This window comes from Typopeltis vanoorti, chromosome 22 (assembly GCF_054136105.1).
Source record: "Typopeltis vanoorti isolate ZY-2024b chromosome 22, IOZ_Tvanoo_1.0, whole genome shotgun sequence".
In the NCBI taxonomy this organism is placed as follows: domain Eukaryota; kingdom Metazoa; phylum Arthropoda; class Arachnida; order Uropygi; family Thelyphonidae; genus Typopeltis; species Typopeltis vanoorti.
The window spans coordinates 18,292,477-18,314,861 of NC_143570.1; the positions used below are offsets into that span (position 1 = coordinate 18,292,477).

General features: G+C 35.9%; 1 protein-coding gene across 6 annotated transcripts in view; it reads right to left on the reverse strand.

The window, feature by feature from the left end:
• LOC150094190 (uncharacterized) overlaps window positions 1-22,385 on the reverse strand; it is a 106,455-nt gene that overhangs the window by 13,697 nt on the left and 70,373 nt on the right. For all 6 annotated transcript variants that reach the window (XM_090412121.1, XM_090412125.1, XM_090412123.1 and 3 more), the window contains 2 exons: window positions 19,658-19,840; window positions 837-1,007 (listed from right to left, as the gene is read on the reverse strand). In XM_090412121.1, coding sequence (XP_090268247.1) covers window positions 837-1,007; window positions 19,658-19,840 — 354 coding nt within the window. The remainder of the gene's footprint in view (window positions 1-836; window positions 1,008-19,657; window positions 19,841-22,385) is intronic.

The window sequence follows — 22,385 nt, forward strand, 5'->3', positions numbered from 1 at the left end:
AGAACACTATTCTGCAATAAAGACCTAAACATGGAAGTCAGATGCCGAATGCTGAAATGTTACGTGTGGTCTATTCTGCTCTATGGAGTTGAAACATGGACATTGAAGGTGACAACCATCAAGAAAATCGAAGCCTTTGAGATGTGGCTATACAGAAGAATGCTAAAGATATCATGGACAGAAAAAATTACCAATGAAGAGGTCTTAAAATCCATTGGCAAAGCTAAACATCTTGTACAAATAATCAAGAAACGAAAAACATCATATCTTGGCCACATCATGAGAAACAGCAAATACAAACTTCTACAAACTACTTTTGGTAGGAAGAATTGATGACAAAGGAACTAGAGGAAGAAAAAGAATATCATGGTTTGACAACATCAAGACGTGGACAGGAAAGAGCAGTGCACAACTGCTCAGATTAGCACAAGACTGCAGTTTGTTCGTCAAGATGGTCGCTGACCTTCGATAGAAGATAGCACAATAAGAAGAAGAATTGTTATCCTTAGATATGTGTTTTCTCCTCTAAACTATCAACACAAGTTATCATTATTAGGTTTATTTCTTGCAACATTTGCACATTTCAAATCACTTTTATAAAATAATTCATATATAGTTGGCTGCAGTATTTGTTCCTCACTCTCAAACACAATGTTGACTCTTTAAAGTTTTGACCTCTGCATAAGCAACCTTGTAATATAAAATAACTATACCAGAAACAAATAAAGGGGATCAATCTAAATGTCATTCAAGTAACGTTTCAAAGGGAAAGGATCTTTAGTAAAAAAAATTCCTATCAAAATATACATCTTATAAGACTATATGTGATTACTTACCTCCTGTGAGTGAGACTTCAGTGATGAAAATTTGTCATTCTTCAAGTCAATTTCTGTCTTCAAAGCAGCAATATCACTTTTCTCCTTTGTCAAATGATAATCATATGTTTCTAGAATTTTCTTGTATGAGTTCTCAAATTTTTTAAATCTCTGCTGCTCAGCTGAACGTAACTAAATTGATTTCATAATAATAAAACATAAATTATATTTTCATGTTATATGCATTATCTTTTCTAAATCAGACTTTTTTAAATACAGTGAACTCTCACAATTATAGCAAAGACCATTATAACATACTCACTCTCTCACACAATCAAAAAGTCCCAACTAAATCCCTACAATAATAAATTTAGTTTAATCCTTTATTCAAGTGTGAGCAAACAAAGTTTGCGCCTGAAAGTATCTTCAGGACTGGGGTAAGGTGGTACAACACCAGGGCACTCCTTGCAAAGATGGAGCAAGCTACCAACACTCCTATCTCAGTATAGGAGTGTTGGTAGCTTGCTCCACCTTTGCAAGGAGTGCCCTGGTGTTGTACCACCTTACCCCAGTCCTGAAGATACTTTCAGGCGCAAACTTTGTTTGCTCACACTTGAATAAAGGATTAAACTAAATTTATTATACTCTAACCAAGTGAAAAATAAACCTTTAAATCCCTACAGGCACAATGATTTTCTATAATAATTCATGACTCTCCACTATAACAAGTTATTCCTGAAGTTCCTATGAGTTTGCTATAGTGAGAATCTACTGCAAATATGATTTAATAATCACAAAATGAATTATGATGAAGCTGTTCTCTATATATACATATTGGAAAGCTTAGGTGTTGATTACTGATTACTCATATTAATGCTTCACAGTATAAACAACACCAAGAGATGAAAAAATAAATTAATTTATTGAACCTACTAGTATTTCACTGGTTTTCTAACCAGCATCATCAGAGCACAAATATGACAAGAACAGAAGCGCTATTTTAAAATATTAAAAATAATCCAATTTGTAACTGACACAGAACGAATATACTAACAAGGCAATCTCTAAGTGCTGGTTAACCATAAATTTAATGTGGAGAAGTCAGACTATCTGGACTCATAATGACCATCTCCTAGATCCTTGGCTAATTAATGTAATCATACTTGAGGTTGGGGGAAATGCTTCATAGCAGTGATGATTTTTAGAATGGTCTTTAGGACTTATAGCAACTTCTATGTAAAACTAATGTTTCTTTCATTTAATCCTATGTGAAGGAGTATCCAGAGCATGGTCTGCTGGTACCGACTTGTCATAAAGATGATCACGGAAGTAATTTTTGTGTTCTTCAAGGTGCTTGCTAACTCATCTACCAGTCTGTCCAAAGTAGGCTAAACTGTAGGTGCAAGGAACTTTATACACTCCAGGATGTGCAAGAGAATGGAGTTTATCTTTAGGAGAATAGAAGAATTAGGAGAATATTTCAACATCTGTAAGTGGTTGAAAAGTAGCAAAGAGATCGTATTTGTAAAGAACTTTAGCTATGTGTTCTGATGTGCCTTTAATATGGGAGTAGTTTTGCTGTGATCCTGTGCATTGGTTGTAGGAGGGATGGGGATGTGCACGTATTATTTTATCTGTTTTACATGGGCTGTGACCATTGGCTAAAAAAAGTTTCCAAAGGTCCTTGAGTTCAGTTTTAAGGGCTGTGTCATTTAAACAAATACTCTGGCTTGATGAGGATGCTACACTGTTGGGATGGATGGTAGTGTGATTGCTATAAGTACCTATTCCAAAATTCCACACATACACACCTGTATGTGTGGGTTTTCGGTAAATGAAAAGGATAACAAGCCATTAGGAAGTCTTCCCACTAATGTATCTAGAAAGAGGAGACAATTGTTACTTTCTTTTTCTATGAAGTTTATTTTTGGATGCTGGATAGTGGGATATGCTAAAAAAAAAGTATGTAATGTGTCTGGGCCATGAAACCAAATGGCTATATTGATGATGCTAACACATCATCAATATAGTGAAGCCAGACCAGTGGTTTAAGTGTAGTATGTTGAGTGCTTGGTTTCCAAGATCCAAGTAGAAGTTGGCTAGTGGATGAAAAGGGTGGGGGCAGAATGTTTTATACATCAGACAGAATCAAATATTCTCATCTAACATAAATAGAAACATTATTTATACACATTAATGTAAACATGCATAACTAACATAACTTTCAAAATTATATTTTGAAATTTATGTTGGTTATTATGAATCAAGCAATCAGAGGTTTAATGAATAAAATATAAAATAAGTGTTTTCTTAATACACATTACAATGTAAAATACTACTAGTCAAGGGTTCTGTTCAAAAGCACATTTTCCAAATCACTAAGTGCTAAATTAGAAATGTATATTACACTCAACAAAAAATTATATTCGAGTTTGATATAGCCTTTACCAACACACAAGTAAATAAAAGTTTGCAAGTGAAGAAAATTCATAAGTACAAAATTTATAGATTATAAATTTGTCAACCTGTTTATGAAGTGAATAGCATCCTATTCTGTAAGCATTTGTGAGTACAAATCTCGTTGTGTCGTGGATGTCTGTCGATGCCTGAAGTGGCTTGAAGTTCCCATATTTAGTGTCTAAGGTGGATTTTCAGATTAGTGTGTGCTTTTAATACTGATCTGTAATAGAGTTACTTTTCATGGGTAAGATTTACATTAAAAAAAAAAAAAATGTGCTTGCTAATTCCATTATTTTCTGTGATAACAGTGTTTGTATTATTATTATTCCCTGTCATCTTACTATCAAATGCTCATCAAACCATATCATATTCATTTACTTAAACACATTCACCACACTCTTAGCAATGCGTTCCACTCAATGACCACTCTGCAAGCAAAACATCAGCTCACTCACTTTCCTAAAATTTTAGGAAAATATCCTCGCCTCCATATTCTCCTATCTACAAAGCTCTGCAGGTGACATCCCTCAATCTTATCATACCCAGCATTCTAGAAACCTAACACTACCTCAGTCACCAATTCTTTTAACCCTTTCCAAAATCTCAAAATTCTGAGATTAATGCATAAGGAAATGAAATCTGTGCATAGCAGCCCCAAATGTAGTCTCATCAAGAAATTGTATAATTTTCATTTCTATGTGAAATCCCATCTCACACCCATGAATGGCAGTAAAACTATAATATTTTAATATTGTAGGTGATTTAAGGGTTACATAGTCTGGAAAATTCTACTCTACAGATCAAACATATTTTTTAAGCTATTTCTTCCAATAAGCAAGGTGGTCTCACACCTAAGACATTCACAAAACATCCATGTCCCAGAATGAAATTTGAATCCACAAACATTGCAGAATTCCAACACAAGAAAACCTTAAGATAGTAAGACTGTAGAGATGCACCGGATGTAGTTGCACTGTATTTTTCTTTTATTTCATTTATGTTTATTCTCTGTATATTATTATACTTTTGCATAAAAAAATATTTTTTTCCTCATAGAGGTCAGGCTAGTATAAATGATTAACAAATGAGTTAGATTTAGCCTACTCTTGTGTAATATCATTTTTGTGTCTTGTTCATATGTATGTTTCCTGATGATGACCTTGATATAGAGGTCAAACATTGTGTTATTTATTTAATTTTAAGTAATTGCTCCAATATGTGTGTTTTTGTCTCCATGAATTCTACACAATGAATGCTAACCACAGTGTAACCTTAAAAGAATTATTTTTCCATGTTAATATTCTTATCATATCATATCATAATGTATTGTTATTCTCACAATTCTCAATCATGCAGCCTTTAAATTTCAACTATCCATCAACATCAAGAAGTCCCTTATATCTTCCACCTGCTTCAACTACATATCTTCATTTATACCTCTCCAAACATCATTAGCACATAAGATAAATAACAATGGCCATAAAATAGATCCCTATAGCACAGTGGTTTACCTATTCTGAGATACCTATCAGACAATTAATCTTCTATTCATCACTAATTATGCTGTCCTATCAACATTGAATTGAACATAAACTTGTCAAAATCCAGTCAAGATATACAATTGCATATGCATCTCTATTATCCAGTACATAAGTAAATTGTTAAAACACAATCTCCACTTAAATAATGTTCAGATTAAAAAAAACAAATAATTATCATTAAAACAATGAGTTATAAAAGGGTATGATTTAAAGATTAAAGATGCCAAGAAATCATATTCTTGGTTTCATCCTTTATCCAAGTGTAAACAAACAAAGGTTGCGCATGAAGCAACTTCATGACAGGGCAACTAGTATATAGAGGCTAATGACTTCACATAAATTGCCATATTAAAACACTTAAGGAATTGAACAACGTAGTTAAGGATATAAATTAAATTAAACTTTAATAAATATTTTCCGATATTTCGGCAACATCACGTTGCCATCTTCTAAAGGAACTTACAAAAAAAGTTACGTGCATGTAGGCACTACAACACAGAAACTGGGAATGAAGAGATGAAGCTATTGTTCTCCTAACAGTCCTGATGGTGCCCTCTAGCGGGCTAAGTAGGTGTTCTTGGCCATTGGGCTGAAGGTCTGCTGATGTAGGCCTCCCAAATTTGGGGCAGTCGCATACAACCAAATTTGTTGAGGTTCGGAGAATTTCTTAGGGCTGAGGCTGATTCCATAAAGAGTCTTTCAAATTTGTATTTGCTATGCTTATCACTGTAGCTTTCTTCCACCGTATTCTGTGGCGTGTATCCAGAGCATGGTCTGCAAGCCCAGAATGACTGTATTTGTGAAAACGGATGTAGTCCTTGTGTTCCGAAATTCTGATATTCGCTATCCTGCCTGTTTGGCCAAAGTAAGACAGTTTACAACTGCAAGGGACCTGGTATACACCAGGTAGGTCTAGGGGAAGTGGTTGGTCTTTAGTGGAGCAGATAAGGGATGCCAATTTTCTATGTGGTCTCTAACAGGTGGTCAAGTCTGTATAAAATTCAAAATTCACTGTGTAAAATTCAAGCACCGGTTTGTGTCACAAAAAGCTCTCCGAATATATAACCGCGCTAGCTACATGTTGCTACACGAAAAAATCACCGCCACGCAGTCGCTCTTAGCGGACATTAACGAAGCTATTCGTGCAGTCTAAGATGAGCTTTTGTGCACTTTGAACCACGAACTTTGGTCGATTTTACATGACGTCTCATGTACCGCTGCCGAAAAAGAATTTAAAAAAATACGAGGCCAACAGATGAAAAAGTTCGAAAAATTAAAAAAGAACTCCACCGTCTTTCCAAAACCTGCTACCAACACGGTAATCAACCTTTCTTCGGTCACCGTGAAGCACTCAACGCGCTGTCACGTGGACACAACTTCGCCATTGCTCCCAATAAAATACCTAGTGAGGATATTATGATCCAGATCGAACGCGGAATCCGCCACCTTCCACATCAAGTCGCCAACAGTGTAAGACTGGATGTAGCCTGTGTCCTTTCCAAAGCAAGACCACCAAAAACCAACATATCCAACAAGGAATATAAAGCTCTACAGGAAATGAAGAATAATAAAGAATTAGTTACCACCAAAGCGGATAAGGGAAATGCAACTGTAGTACTTAACCAAAAGGACTACACAGGTAAGCTGAATGCTCTTCTATTAGATCGGGCCACTTACCTCCCTATCAATTACAATCCCAACTCTCAAATTAGAAAACTTCACAGGCTCCTTAAGAGAGTCACTTCTTGGCCTGTAGAAGTTACCAACAGATTAAAGCCGTTTAACTCTATACCTCCCCGTATTTACGGACTCCCAAAAATACACAAAGAAAATGTGCCATTACGTCCCATAGTGGATGGCATTGATTCCCCCACATACAAATTAGTTAAACATTTGGCCAAAGAGGTCACACACTATACTGGCAACACACCATCACACATAAAAAACTCAGCCCATTTCAAAGCCAGCATAGAAAACCTTACACTCCAACATACTGACATAATGGTCAGCTTTGATGTCTCCTCTTTATTTACAAATGTCCCACTCAAGGAAACTTTAGAGCTAATCCAAGCTAAATTTTCTCCCGATATCTCAGCCTTATTTCAGTTCACAATGAACTCAGGCTATTTCGTTTGGCAGGGAAAATTCTACAAACAAATAGAGGGGACAGCCATGGGTTCACCACTCTCCCCAACCTTGGCCAATTTCTTTATGGAGACCTTTGAAGAAAAAGCCTTAGCCTCTGCCCCACAAAAACCAACCATATGGCTTCGTTACGTTGATGATGTGTTCGCTATTTCGCCACATGGCTCTGAAACACTTCTCTCCTTCTTAACACACTTAAACGACCAACACCCCAGAATCAAATTCACTCTGGAAAAAGAGGAAAACAACAGCCTCCCTTTCCTAGACACACTAGTCACCCGCCACCCTAATGGAACCTTGGTTTTCTCAGTTTACAGAAAACCCACCCATACAGGTAGATACATTCACCAACAATCCCACCCCCCCTCACAACAATATGGAGTAGTGAAAACACTATACAACAGGGCTAAACTAATCTGTTCAAACGACTTGGCCCTAAACACTGAACTAAATCACATCCTCAACACTTTCTCAGCCAATGGCTACCCCCTCAAAAAAATCCAAAAAATATTAGAACCTACAAACCACAGATCCCCCCCCCCTCCACAACAAGGATTACTCTAAATCCATCACCATTCCCTACATCCGAGGCACCTCGGAAAAGATTACCAAAATCTTAAAAAAACATGACCTGACCTCCTGTTACAAACCTTACAGAAAATTGGCATCCCTTATCCGCTCCACTAAAGATCAACCACTTCCCCTAGACCTACCTGGTGTATACCTGGTTCCTTGCAGTTGAAAACTGTCTTACTTTGGCCAAACAGGCAGGACAGCGAATATCAGAATTTCGGAACACAAGGACTACATCCGTTTTCACAAATACAGTCATTCTGGGCTTGCAGACCATGCTCTAGATACACGCCACAGAATACGGTGGAAGAAAGCTACAGTGATACACCGTAGCAAATACAAATTTGAAAGACTCTTTATGGAATCAGCCTCAGCTCTAAGAAATTCTCCAAAACCTCAACAAATTTAGTTGTATGCGACTGCCCCAAATTTGGGAGGGCCTACATCAGCAGACCTTCAGCCCAACGGCCAAGAACACCTACTTAGCCCGCTAGAGGGCACCATCAGGACTGTTAGGAGAACAATAGCTTCATCTCTTCATTCCCAGTTTCTGTGTTGTAGTGCCTACGTGCACGTAACTTTTTTTGTAAGTTCCTAGATGGCAACGTGACATTGCCGAAATATCGGAAAATATTTATTAAAGTTTAATTTAATTTATATCCTTAACTACGTTGTTCTATTCCTTAAGTGTTTTAATAATTTAATAATTGCCATAGTATCTCATAATGCATTGCACATATCCTTGCAGGCATGTATAATTATTATTATTATTCAGGCCTCCATGGATCAAAAGATTCATCGTGGGAGGTCCTTTCTAAGACACATAAGTCTATCAAGACTCATCGCGGGAGCCTCCTAGGAAACACAAAGTATATCATACCACTCTTTAAATGCACTGACCATTCTCACTCTCACCACTCTATCAGGCAATGCATTCCATGGTTTAACCACCCTCCATGCAAAGAAATCACTCCTCACCCTCTTTCTCACAGTTTCCTTTCGTAACTTCCAGGGATAGCCCCTTGTCATGACTCCTTCCTACTGTTCAACCAAGCGAAAGAACTCCCCAGTTTCAACCCTATAACCACCTCTCAACAGTTTAAAAGTTTCAATCATATCACCTATTCTTCTTCTATCCACTAAACTCTGCAGTCCACACTCCCTCAGCCGATCCTCATAACTAACATTGTACAGTCCTGACACCATCTTTGTTATCTGCCTTTGTACCCTTTCCACAGTTAATTTATCCTCTTCAAATCCTGGGGACCAGATCCGAGAACAATAGTCTAAGTGTGGTCTGATCAGAGTCTTATACAACGGAATGATAACCATTTTATCTCTGCAGGTCAGTGTCCTTCTCATTACTGCAGCAATCCTCTGTGTTACTTTCACTACCTTTGCAATATGTCCCCTAAATTTCCAGTTTCTAACAATCATCAACCTCAGATCTCTTGTATCCCCTACTTCCTCTAGTTTCTCCTCCCATAGAGTATGCAGCATCCTATCAATGTGTCCCAAACCTCAAGACCTTACATTTTGCTGCATTAAACTGACACCCCCCCATTCCTTTGTCCATCTATCTCGCTTATTCAAATCCTCTTGCAGGGCTACCACATCTGCACTATTACTAATAACTCTTCCCAGCTTCGCATCATCCGCAAACAACTGAATATCCCCTTGCAATCCACTGGCAATGTCATTGATATAAAGGTTAAACAGTATAGGTCCTAGTACTGAGCCCTGTGGGACCCCACTTGTAACTCTCTGCCTCCTTGAAACTGCTCCACCATACACAACTCTCTGATACCTATCAGACAGCCAACCCTGAATCCAGTTGACCAACCTGACATCCAGACCCATGTGCTGCAACTTGAATATCAGCTGATCATGTGGCACCCTATCAAATGCCTTGGCTAAGTCTAGGAAAATGGCAGCATATGCCTTTCCCTCATCTAATGCTCTTGTAACTTTATCATAAAAGGCTTAGCATATTGCTAAAACAAGAGTGCCCCTTCACAAATCCATGTTAATTCTCACAGATAACATTATCCTCATCTGCCCAATGTGTATACGGTCCCTCACTACTTTCTCCAAGATCTTACTAACTACTGATGACACACTAACTAGCCTATAATTAGACACTTCCAGTCTGCTACCGCCCTTACAATGGCACTATCTTACCTTCCTTCCATTCCATGGGCACCTTTCCCGCAGTCAGACTTTCGTTGAAAAGCCAGATCAAAGGCACTGTCAGTTCCTTAGCACATTCTCTCAAAACTCATGGTGAAATACCAACCTTGAATCTGCCCTATCCCTCTAGTATTCAAATTGACTCCTCCAGGATGAAATACTCCAATAAAGTGTTCATTGAATAATTCCATTATGTCCTCTGCATCAGTCACTCTATTCCCATTTTTATCCCACAATATCATTCTTCCACAGTCATTTCTCCTCCTACTGGCCACTACCCAGACTGGTTTTGACCTTTATTGAGGTCAAAACTAGTCTGGGTAGTGGCCCTTCCAGGATGTGCAAGAAGATGCTCATCAGTGTGAACCAGACCCAGAAGTGACACCAAAGTTGAGGTAATGCAGAAATCATATTTCCATATACGAGTAGTCAAAAGGTGTTACACCTTATTACTAAAATACTCTGGATTAGAGACAGATGTTGAAAGTTTTTCCACTTGGTTATATTAAAGATGCCAAGAAATTATATTCGTGGTTTCATCCTTTGACCAAGTGAAAGCAAACAAAGTTTGTACATGAAGTAACTTTATGATAGTGTATTGCATTATGGGATACTAAGCAACTGATTTGAAGTCATTAGCCTCTATATACGAGTTGCCCTGTCATAAAGTTACTTCATGACAGGGCAACTCTAGGTCTGGCTGAGACCTCAGTAAAGGCCAAAACCAGTCTGTGTAGTGGCCTTTCCAATGATAATACATATCATTATACATTTCTGTAAGGATATATGCATTGCATTATGGGATCCTAAGGCAATTGATGTGAAGATCAGCCTCTTTATACGAGTTGCTCTGTCATGAAGTCTCCATGCACAAACTTTGTTTGCTTACAATTGGATAAAGGACGAAATCAAGAATATAATTTCTTGGCATCTTTAATATAACCAAGTGGAAAAAACTTTCAACAGGATATGATTTAATTTGCAGCAAATAAATTACAATTGAAATGTAAAGTAGATATGAGAATTTTCACAGCCAGTAACAGTCACAAATTAATGAGTGGGAGCATAGGAGACTGTAAACTGTGTATTAAGAGACAAAACACCCACTTTTTTTAGTTTTCAAATGTTAAACTTTTTTTTTTTTTAATATTATTCTGGCATATGAAAGGCCACAAAGTCTAAGATAGATCAATTTTCGTGTCTGATCAGGGCTGATGAGAAATGTAATCTGCTGATATTATTTTTGAAATACTGGAAGTTGTAGTCTTTGGGAATGGGAAATACTTCGTGAGGAAAGCTGTTCCATGGAAGTGAGGTGAATGGATGGAATGAAAGATGAATGGGAATAGCAGGTTTTGGGGAAGCCAGCAATAAAAGAATTAAAGGATTTTGAGCAGTTGTTGCTTGCATCACTATATGTTCAGCAGATGGTGGCATGACAGATGCTAGTTCTTCTGAACAGCATCGATGGAAATATCTTGAAAAGAGACAACATAGAAGCTGACAGTGGCTGGAGAAAGAGAGTGTCAGCAATCAGCTGAACAGCCATCTTCTGAAAAGTGTCAAGAACTTTTAGAGAAGTCTTAGATGCCCCATCAGTGGGAGCAGTATTCAAAAGGTAGGTGGATTTGTAATTGGTACAAAGTTAGAAGCTGGATAGATAAAAAGTAACGTTATGAGCAAAAAAATAAATAAATAAATAAAATACCAGTTTTTTTTTTTTGTTGTTTTTTGTTTATGCCACATACAGTCCAAGAGACAAGATATGGTCTTGCTTGATAAGCTGGGCATTATCAAATATACCAACAAGAAAGAATGAAGGGTTTTTTTTTTTTTTGTAAGAAAAAAGACAAAATTGTGTTTTAGAAACAGGACTGCTATCATCCCATCAGAGGATGATATTGAAATCAGTGTTTAGGGCATTGATCTTGAAGCTTGAGATATTTTAGGGTTGTCATATGAGCAGGAAGAATGAAGTGTGCTACTATCTGCAAAACTGTGAATAGAGTTTGTGATAAGTGAGCGAAGGCTGTTTTTTTTTGTCTATGAAGAAGAGGATGGGTGAAATAACAGATCCCTAAGGAACACATGCATTAATAAAAGTCTGAAGAGAGAACACTTTCCACCATAACATGTAGTCAATGACAGAGAAAACCAGCAATCCAATTAAAGGGCTGAAATAAAATAGCAATTTGCTGAGAAGCCCTCAATGCCAAACCCTATTAAATGCCATGGAAATGTCAAGTGCAACAGCAGAAGTTTCTCTAAACATTTTCATGGTATGTGTCTGAAGATGGTCATGTCCAGGATGATGCAGTGAGGAAATCTACTGTGGAACTCAGAGTGACTACCAGGTGGCAAAAATAAGAAGACACTTGTTCAGAGCTGCAAAGAGATAAGTCAAAATTTTATATTGGTTGAATGGCAATTTCGATAGTTTCCATATGAATTTGTGTGTGTGTGTGTGTGTGTATGTGTGTGTGAGAGAGAGAGCGAGTGCATGTGAGTGAGAGAGTTGGCAGCAATTGGAATGCTGTGTTCGATTATGTTTCAGGCTGCATTAATTAATAGAAACAGGGAATATTATAAATTCATTCATCCATCCTTCATAGGCAAATGTATAGAAAGATTTTTTTAAAATAAAAAAAAAGGCAAGAGAAATAATGAGAATATGATCCTTGGCATCAGATTTTCCTTGGCTCTGCCCAAGAACCCATATTAATTAATTTTTGTGCACTTATGTATGCTTAGGGAGATTTTTTTTAATGATAATCCCATACATGAGAGGTTGGGCAACCTATAGTACAGGGTTGCCATTAAGTCACAAAGAGGTTTAAAATGCATAACTTTTTTGATTAATTTTTTAATTTTATCTTTTTCAGGTATTCTAAGGAACATTTGGGAAATTAATTTTCCCAAATATTTTCCCCTTAATTCATTAATTTATTAATTAGGAAATTAATAAATTTCTTATTAATTTATTAATAAGAAATTTATTAATTTCTTATTAATAAATTAGTTTCATCACACTCTCTCTCTCTCTCTTTTTATTTGGTCTCAAGTCATTTTCCTGGATACTAAAGGAATAGTCAAAAGCCATTGTACCAATTGGACTGAACCATTGTTATTTACCTAACACTTAGCATAAAAAAATAGTCTCTTTACGGAGATAACAACTGGCATGGCTGGTAAGAATTTGAACATAATTGGCACAGGTGGCATGATAATTAACAGAGTAATGGATAGGGAGAGGTATGGAGTCACATCTAAGAAGTGGCCATAAGATTTGTTAGATAATGAATTTCTGGAGATTTTGATGTTATTATAAATGAAGTATAAATTAAAGATGCCAAGAAATTATATTTTTGGTTTAATCCCTTACCCAAGTTTAAGCAAACAATTTTTGTGCATGAAGTATCCTCGCAACTGGGGTACTAGTATATAGAAATTAACAACTTCACATCAATTGCCTTAGTATCCCATAATGCAAAGCACATGCCCTTTTTGATGTGTGTAATCTATGTATTATGGAAAGAGCCACTACCCAGACTAGTTTCAACCTTTATTGAGATATGTTAAAGTGTGGGGATACCTCTCCAAAAACCCAGAGTGATCAACAAGGTCACTATTAATCTTGCTGAGTGACCCTAAAAGATCACTACTAAACTCATCACTCCTGACCTGAATTGCTCCAGAATGGGAAACTCAGCGGTGGCTCCATTCAGTGACAGGCAAACACTCTCCACCAAGTAGAGCCTCTCTACTTCAAGAAGCAAGCAAGCAAACAACCTATAGATAAACATTATTAAATGTTATCAGTGGGAGCCAGACCCAGAAGTGATACCAAAGTTGAAGGAATGCAGAATTCATATATTTCCCATATACAAGTAGTGAAAAGATGTATCACCTTATTATTAAAATACTCTGGATCAGAGATGTTGGAAGTTTTTTTCACTTAAGACTATAAATTAAAGATGCCAAGAAATTATAGTCTCAGTTTAATCCTTTATCCAAGTGTAAGCAAACAAAGTTTGTGGATGAAATATTTTCAGTAGAAGTTGAAGTAATGCAGAAGACTTGTACATTAAGAACCAATTGCACATTAAATTCTCATTCCTTATCTATAATTGGCATGTTAGATAAGGGATGCTTCAAGATGTGAAGCCAAAGCAGTAGCACAGAAGAATTCCATATATTGTAATTAGCCTCCATCAACATCTCCATCTTCCTTTTCTTTTATACTAAAGCTCAAAATAGTTGCAAGTAAATTATCAACATATCCAAAACTGATTTTGAAAGAGCCAAGAGCAGGAAACTTACATTATAAATGATAGTCATGCTTTCTGGTTTCCTGTCAAAGCCACTGGGTATAACATTTTGTCTAATCCTACATTTACCTCTCTAGTACTCAGATAGTACTTTAGTTTTTCTCCAATATTTTCTTAGTAAATGTCCTCCTACCATACCAAACACACAACATACATGTCCTCTTTAATTTTTGGCAAGAAAGAAATGAGAAGAATCTTGTCCAAACTGGATACTTAAGTCTCCAAATTCTGATATATCTCTGATAGTCTTTGAAAGGATGGTCTTGATCTGACTCCTATTCTAAGCCTTCTTTTTTATCCTCACCCATTCCATTGGTATCTATCTTGCAGCATGGAAATTAACCCATATCTGTACCTTCCAATTTTTCTCTTACCTCAATTCCTTCAAAAGTAACATACAAACCATTCACACTCAACTTCTATGCTACATAAAAACCTCTTGACTGCCTAATAAATTAGAATAAATGATGGTCAGTATGAACTCTGAACTCTGCCACTGCTGACTAGTAGGGTAGCATCCCACCTTTAGATACATGTCAGGGAAATGTTCAAGAAATCTCAAGCAGTTGTTTTTGATATCTCTAAGGCATTTGATTGGGTTTGACACAAAGGCTTATTAAGTAAACTCCTGCCATATAATCATTTTCTGACTTCAGCAGTTTGAATGCCAAGTTTCTGTCTGTATTGATATTCATTCCCAAACTAGAAAGAGATCAGTGAATGCTGGAGTTTCACAAGAATATTGAGAACATTCTCCAGCTAACAGCAAATTCAATCTGTAATTTTCATGTACTCTGCACCATTTGACAAACATTGCATTAAAGAAATCTACAAAAACAAAACTTTAAGAGTCATCTTTTACAACTCTAAACAATAATTTCCAAACCATTCTTCAGCGAGGTTATGATAACCTCATTAATTTCAATGCTAGTAAAATTCAATATCTGCAGAATGAGTGAAGACCGGAAGATAAAGACATTCATGTTTGGTATTATGAATAGTATAAATAGAAGAGGTAGACCATAAATAGAATGGACAGATGACATAAAGGACTAGTGTGGAATGGATGTACAGAAACTGCGACACTGTGCACTGGACAAAGAAAGGTGGAAGAAGATAGTGAAGGAGGCATCGGACACCAACGGGCAGTGAGCCTATGGTTCGTGATGATGATGATGAAAATTCAATACTGCCCTTATTTCTTGCAAATAAGAGCCACTGGATTCGAGTCTTACTTTCAAACACATATATTACTTTTTTTTTCTGTGTGGGATAATGCTAACAACAAATCTTTCTTAGCATAAACATATGTCAAATATCACCTTTTCAATGATTGAGAAATTATATATTCTCTTTCACTCACACTTATTTTACCTTTGTGAACAGCCATTAATGGTATATATGTTATTATTATTGTCTTTGGGTTTCTCCACAGAGCCCAAAGACATTGCAGGAAACCCAAACATACACACAATCTATCACATCTCTTCCTGAACCCATTAACAGACAAAGCACTCACAACCAACTCTGACAGCTCATTCCACTCATTCACAACTCTCTAGGCAAAGAATCTAGTCCTCACATCCCTACTAACCACACACTAGCCAAGTATTGAAAAACATTTCCCCCTGCATCACTCCTATAAAACCGTTTAAGCAACTTCAATGTTTCTATCATATCCCCCGTTTTTCTCCTATCAACCAACTTTTGCAATCCACACACCTTCAATCTATCCTCATAGGATAGAAAACAAAACAACTCAAACAACAATTCATCACCTGCCTCTGAATCTTCTCCACTTTCCTCATCCCCAAGAAACCCAGAAGACAAAACCTGAGCACATTAATCCAGATGTGGATGTATCAAGGCCTTATAAAGAGGAATAATAACTTCCTTATCTCTACTTGTTAGTGTGTTCTTCAATAGCCAAGGAATCTTATGGGCTACCTTAGCCATATGTCCTATAAACTTTAACTCTCTGTCTACCAATACCCCTAAATCTCTAACTTCAACTATTTCCTAGAGTACAGTGCCATCAATGTGATACACGGCTTGTAATCTGTTTATATTATTATTATTAGTTGACACCTCCAGGGAGTTCAAAGACTCATCGAGGGAGGGCACCTACTCTACAGCTCTCCATCTCCACCACCCACAATCCACCTACTACAATGAACCACAACTACACCAACACCACCTACCGCCCACCACTCCCACTAGTGTTTTTCAGGGACAATCACAAACATTCAAGCCCACGGCGGGATTCGAACCCACAGCCTTTTGGCTGGAGAGCGGATACGCTAACCACTCAGCCAACCAGGCTGGCAATATGTAAATGTAAAGTCAAATGCACAACTTTATATTTCTCCACATTTAACCAAAACCCATTATCTTTTGCCCATACTGACAGCCTTTTCAAATTGTCCTGCAAGCTCTTCATATCACCTTGATTAACACTTACCTCTCCCTAATTTCGCATCATCAGCAAACAACGGAATATTTCCTTTCAGGTTGTTTCCTATATAATTTATACACAAATTAAAAATTTGGTCCTACTACTAAACCCTGTGACACACCACTAGTCACCTGTTTTCACCTTGATTCTGCCTCTCTATACCACTTTCTGATATCTGTCCAGCACCCTCCTATTAACATAAACAGTGTCATATCCATCCCCATTTGTTCCAATTTGCATAACAGAGTTCCATGTGGCATTCCATCAAACACCCCTGTGAAATCCAGCAGAATCATTGTGTAGCTATTTCTCCTATCCAATCAGCTGTTACTTCATTATAAAAAGCTAGCAAATCACCAAGGCACGATTCACCCCCCCCCACACATGTTGCCCTCATACAGTATCACATCCCTATCCACCCATTCTTGAATTCTCTTTTTGAACAATTTTTCCAGTACTACTATCACCATGCCTGAGAAACTGATTGGTCTATAATTTGCTACCAAAGTCTTAGAACTTCCTTATGCAAGGGAACCATCTCTCTCCTTTCCACTCCTCTGGGTTTAGACCAAATAGAGGTTGTCAAGATCAGATTTTCACTTTATGACAAACAATTCAAAACTCATGGGAATATGACAAGGATTTGTATCAAAAAATTTTGTAGATCTGGAAAAGGCATACAAGAGGGTGCCTAGGTAAAATTTATTCAAAAGACTGCAGTTGTATAGAGTAAATGGAACATTATACAGGACAATACATAGTCTATATTTAAGTTGTAAGTCAGCAGTTAGAATTGAAGGAAATACAGGAACATGGTGTGGCATGAAATCAAGTGCAAGACAAGGATTCACATATTCTCCACTCTTACTCATCAGCTATATGGATCCCATTACAAAAGAAATGACATTAAGCCTGAATTAGAATTGGAAATGTCAAACTTAGCTCTTTGGTTAAAGCAAAATGATATATTTCTAAATACATCCAGTGCAAGTCTCAAGAGTTCTCTAAATTACATAGCAGCCGTAAAAATTTGCTATGAAAGTCGGCAATAAAAAGACTCAAACTAAGAAAATAGGCAGGAACATAGAAAATTTCATCAGCTTCTGAATGAAGATCCTATAGAATAAGTAAAATATTTCAGCTATTTAGACATGGTTTTTAGTGAAGATGAGTTAAATCCAGTAATAGACAACAGTATATGCAAAGTTGATATGGTGGGTAGCCAGCTGAATAAATTTACATGGAATAAGAGAGAAATTGGACAAACCACCAAACTAGCAATATACAAGACAGTGTTCAAACCAGTTTTAAGTTATGAATCTGAAAGTTGGTTAGAAATAAAGTGCTTGATCAAAGACTAGAGAGAGAGATTGGTGATATAAAGGTTCTGAGAAAAATTAGAAGAGTAAGCAGATGGCATTAATGACAGAATAATATTAAAAACAAAGATTTAGAAAGTGACTTGACTTTTAGCCTTCAAGAATGTGTGAGCAGAGCTAATCTAAAAAAGTATGACCACTTAAACAGACTGGAAGAAGAAAGGTTAGCAAAGAAAGGTATTTGGTGACAGGAAAGAAATCCAGAGGAAGACCAAAGTCTAGGTGGATTGATTCAGTCAGAAGTGCCTTAGAACAAAATGTTAGATATGAAAATATTAGAATATTGACAAGTTATAGACTAATTTGGAGGAAAACTGTTGATAGGAGATTATTAATAATGTAATCTTAATCATGAAGTGTTGTCATAATAGCCTGAACACCCCTTGAAGGTACATATCAGGAAATTGTGGTGGTGATGATGATACTTGTTAATCTCTCTATTTAACAATAAATTACATCAATGGACTTTAGTTCTTTGTGATATCTGTTACAATTTTAATAATAAGAGAAGGACAGTAATAATTTAAAATAATAACAAAAACATAAAAACATGTAGTACTGTTATAATATCCTGAATACACTTTAGTTCTTTGTGATGTCTGTTACAATTTTAATAATAGGAGAAGGATAGTAATAATATAAAATAATAACAAAAACTTAAAACACGTAGTGCTGTTATAATAACCTGAACACATTTCCAGATATGTACCCTCAAGGGCAATATCAGGAAATTGTGAGCAGAGCTAATCTAAGGTAGTATTGGTCATTTAAACAGACTGGAAGAAGAAAGATTAGCAAAAAAAAGTTTATGAATTTCATACTCTTCTAGTTCTTTCTTATGTCTGCCATTATTATGCATTTTCCCTTTTCACGTTGTCATTTGTGTGCTTTATGTATCATTCTGCCAATCCTGAGTGTACTATTGTCAATGTATGGTTTCCCATCATTTCTTTTATTTTCCTGATTTTTCCTTTCATTTCCAGTGATTTTTGCTGCATGTTAAGGCCAGAACTTTTTCATGGTATGTTGCTGCGCATCATGTTGATAGTGTCAATCTGCACCTGCTGGCACAAATGCACCCACTGTCAATTATTAAATATGGAAAAAATAAAATTAAAACTGGAAAATATAAGTCTTCTTCTAGTAATAATATTTATTGAAATCATAAAAAATGTTAACAATTATGTTATATTACGAACATTTTGTAATTCCTCTGTCTTTGAGTACGCGTGTTACCAGTGCAAATTTTGTGCATATGTTTTATGTATTTAGTCTACTGGCAACCATGTGCTTGAGGGATGTGTCACCACTTCAGTGTTGTCGGCATTTGACCATACATTGGTTTCTCGTGTTTGTTTAAAAATTTTGCCCCAAAATGAAAAATCTAAATAAAAAACAACAAACCTATAAATGCAACAATGATTGGGAAGAAGACTATTGTTTTATCCAAAGCAGGAGAAATGTTTTTGCTTATTGTGCAATGGTTTAATTTAATTGTATAATAAATGTTACACATGTATTTATCCCACTTTCATAGTTAATTTGTTAATTGTTATCATTTGATATGATAAGTATAAATTTTCATAGAAAAAAATATTGGTGCCTGCCACTCTCTTCCCAATCTTGAATGCACTGCAGTAGTGTTTGTTACAGTGCATGTAAACTGTACCATCAATGCAAGGACAAATACTTCTCATTACTCTAAGGAAGATGGAATTAAATATATCACTGGCATTTATTGACATTAAAAAAGACAGAAAATTTATCGCACCTTCTGAACTTGTTCGTGTTCTTTTTTTAACTGTTTCAGTTCTACCTCCATATCAGCAGCTGTTGTTTTTCTTGCAGTTATTCCTATACTTTTACTCCTGTTTAGAGCAAGATGTTCATTGGCAAACTTTAGCTGCTTTTTCAGCTCAGTATTATGCTGTTCTAAAGTGGATATATAAAGTTCCTAAGAAAATGAAAGAAACAAATAAATACGTATTCCATTACTACAAAAATAAATTAAAAATATTTATATATTTGCTCAGTGGATGTTTTCGTCTTCTAAACCAAGTCTACTTTTATGTAATCAGCAACAACAACAAAAAGGGATAGTAACTACTTCATTTTGGAAGAAAGCAGCACCACATTCCTTATGCATCTAAATGAATGCTAGCAATTATCATGCTGTCATAAAAGTTAATCGTTAGCATGTCATTTAAACAAACTAACATAATTCACTAATTTATTTTTTTATAGAAATTCCATATGATAGGTTATTCAAAACTATAATAATTACATTAGTCCATGGATTGGCAAAAACTATGAAAAAAAAAATTTTTTTTTTTCCCCTTCTATAAGTCTTTTTTTCATTGTTTTATGGTGAACTGCATTCATTAAAATAAAATTATGATGATCACTGCCATATTGGAGTAACAACTTGAACATAAACCAAAACGAACAGCTTGATGTGCCAAGCTAATTACTTGAAGTACCAAGTGAAGGAACTACTATCCACTTCTAAACCATTTAATGCAATCTGAATATCAACTTTTCATGCAGAAACCTGTCGCACATGTTCACAAAATCTAGAAATTTTACAATGTAATCATAAAATGTGATCAGATAGCCAAATCAAGGTGCCCTTTTACAAATCCATGTTTAACTTCTACAAAGAATTCACTTTCATTTACCCATTTCTCTCTACACACACATGCATGCACATGCACAAATCCCTTGCAAAATTTTTCAAAAGATAAAGTGATCATTAATTCTAATGATATATTGAAAACCAGTTTAACATGTAAAGAAAATTAGAGAATTTATTTACAACTTCTATATACAGTGTAACATAAGTATCATTCATGGAGGGAGCAAAAGATTGGTTAGATTCAATAGATTAACACAAGAATGAGTTAAACAGCACGATTCATACTTTCATGCATCTTGGTCACAGCTGAGTGAGCAGGAGACAGCACTATTAAAGTTCCAAGGACTAATATCAGGTATAATTTTGTAATTTAAAAAAAAATAAAAATAATAATAATAAATAATAATTTTCATTATTTATGCTTTTTATTATTATTAACAGTTTATTTGGTTATTATTATGGCTATTACTTCCCAAAATTTGGAGATAAGCAAACAGTCTGTTCAATTAAGAGTTAGATGATAACTTAATGTTTCACACATTCAAATGATCAAATTTGAAACTACTATAGTGTAACAACTGTGTCTAGTATATTAATTTAATCCTTTATCCAAGTGTAAGCAAACAAAGTTTGCACCTTTGTTTGCTTACACTTGGATAAAGGATTAAACTAAATTTATTATAGTCTAACCAAGTGAAAAAAACTTCCAACTGTGTCTAATGTCGATAGCATGAGAAGCAAGGCCTGAACCACGAGGATTCAGGTTTTATTAAAACATATGAAACACTACATCATTGTCCTAATCTTAATCAGATTGTATGCCTAGCTCCAAGTTTGCAAAGTAATAGCCATAAACCATTCATAATTTTTTATTATTTCTATTATTAATTTTTTAAATTACAAAACTACACCTAACCTGGTTCCTTGAAACTTTAATAGTATTGTCTCCAACTCAGTCAGCTGTAACTGAGACATGTGATACTATGACTCATACTGTTTAACTCATTCATGTGTTAATATTTTGAATATTGTAACCAATTCTTTTGATCTCTCCCTGAATGAGGTTTAATAAATTTAGTTTAATCCTTTATCCAAGTGTGAGCAAACCAAGTTTGCGCCTGAAAGTATCTTCAGGACTGAGGTAAGGTGGTACAACACCAGGAGACTCCTTGCAAAGGTGAAGCAAGCTACCAACACTCCTATCTCAGTATCTCCCATAATGAAAAACACATTTCCTTGCGGATATGTCTAATGTTATGCATTAAGGGAAGGGCCACAACCCAGACTAGTTTCGACCTTTATTGAGGTCTCTTCAGTGGGAGCCAGGCCCAAGTGGAGATACCAGGCAGAAGCATTAGCAGGTCATCTCTACCTATAGGAGTTGCCAAATGGTGTGCCACCCTTTTTTTTAATAAATTACTCTGGATTTAGAGAAAGATGTTGAAAGTTTATTTTTCACTTGGTTAGAGTATAATAAATTTAGTTTAATCCTTTATATATCCTTTATAATCCTGAAGATACTTTCAGGCGCAAACTTTGTTTGCTCACACTTGGATAAAGGATTAAACTAAATTTATTATACTCTAACCAAGTGAAAAATAAACTTCCCTGAATGATTAGATATGTGAAGAGCCAAGGGCTTCACTGAATAGTGAATCGGAGCTTGCTCCACTTCTACCACGAGTTGCCCCTGCTTGCACTACCCTTTGGGATCAGTGCTGCAGTATCCAGGTATTTGCTTACGCTTGGAATCGCCGAACTTTATATATAGTTTCTACTATATTCGGCATGAAACTCTTTGAGTTTCTTATTCGGCTAAGAAACTATATGGGATGTAATATCCCTTAACTTAAACAAGTTCCCT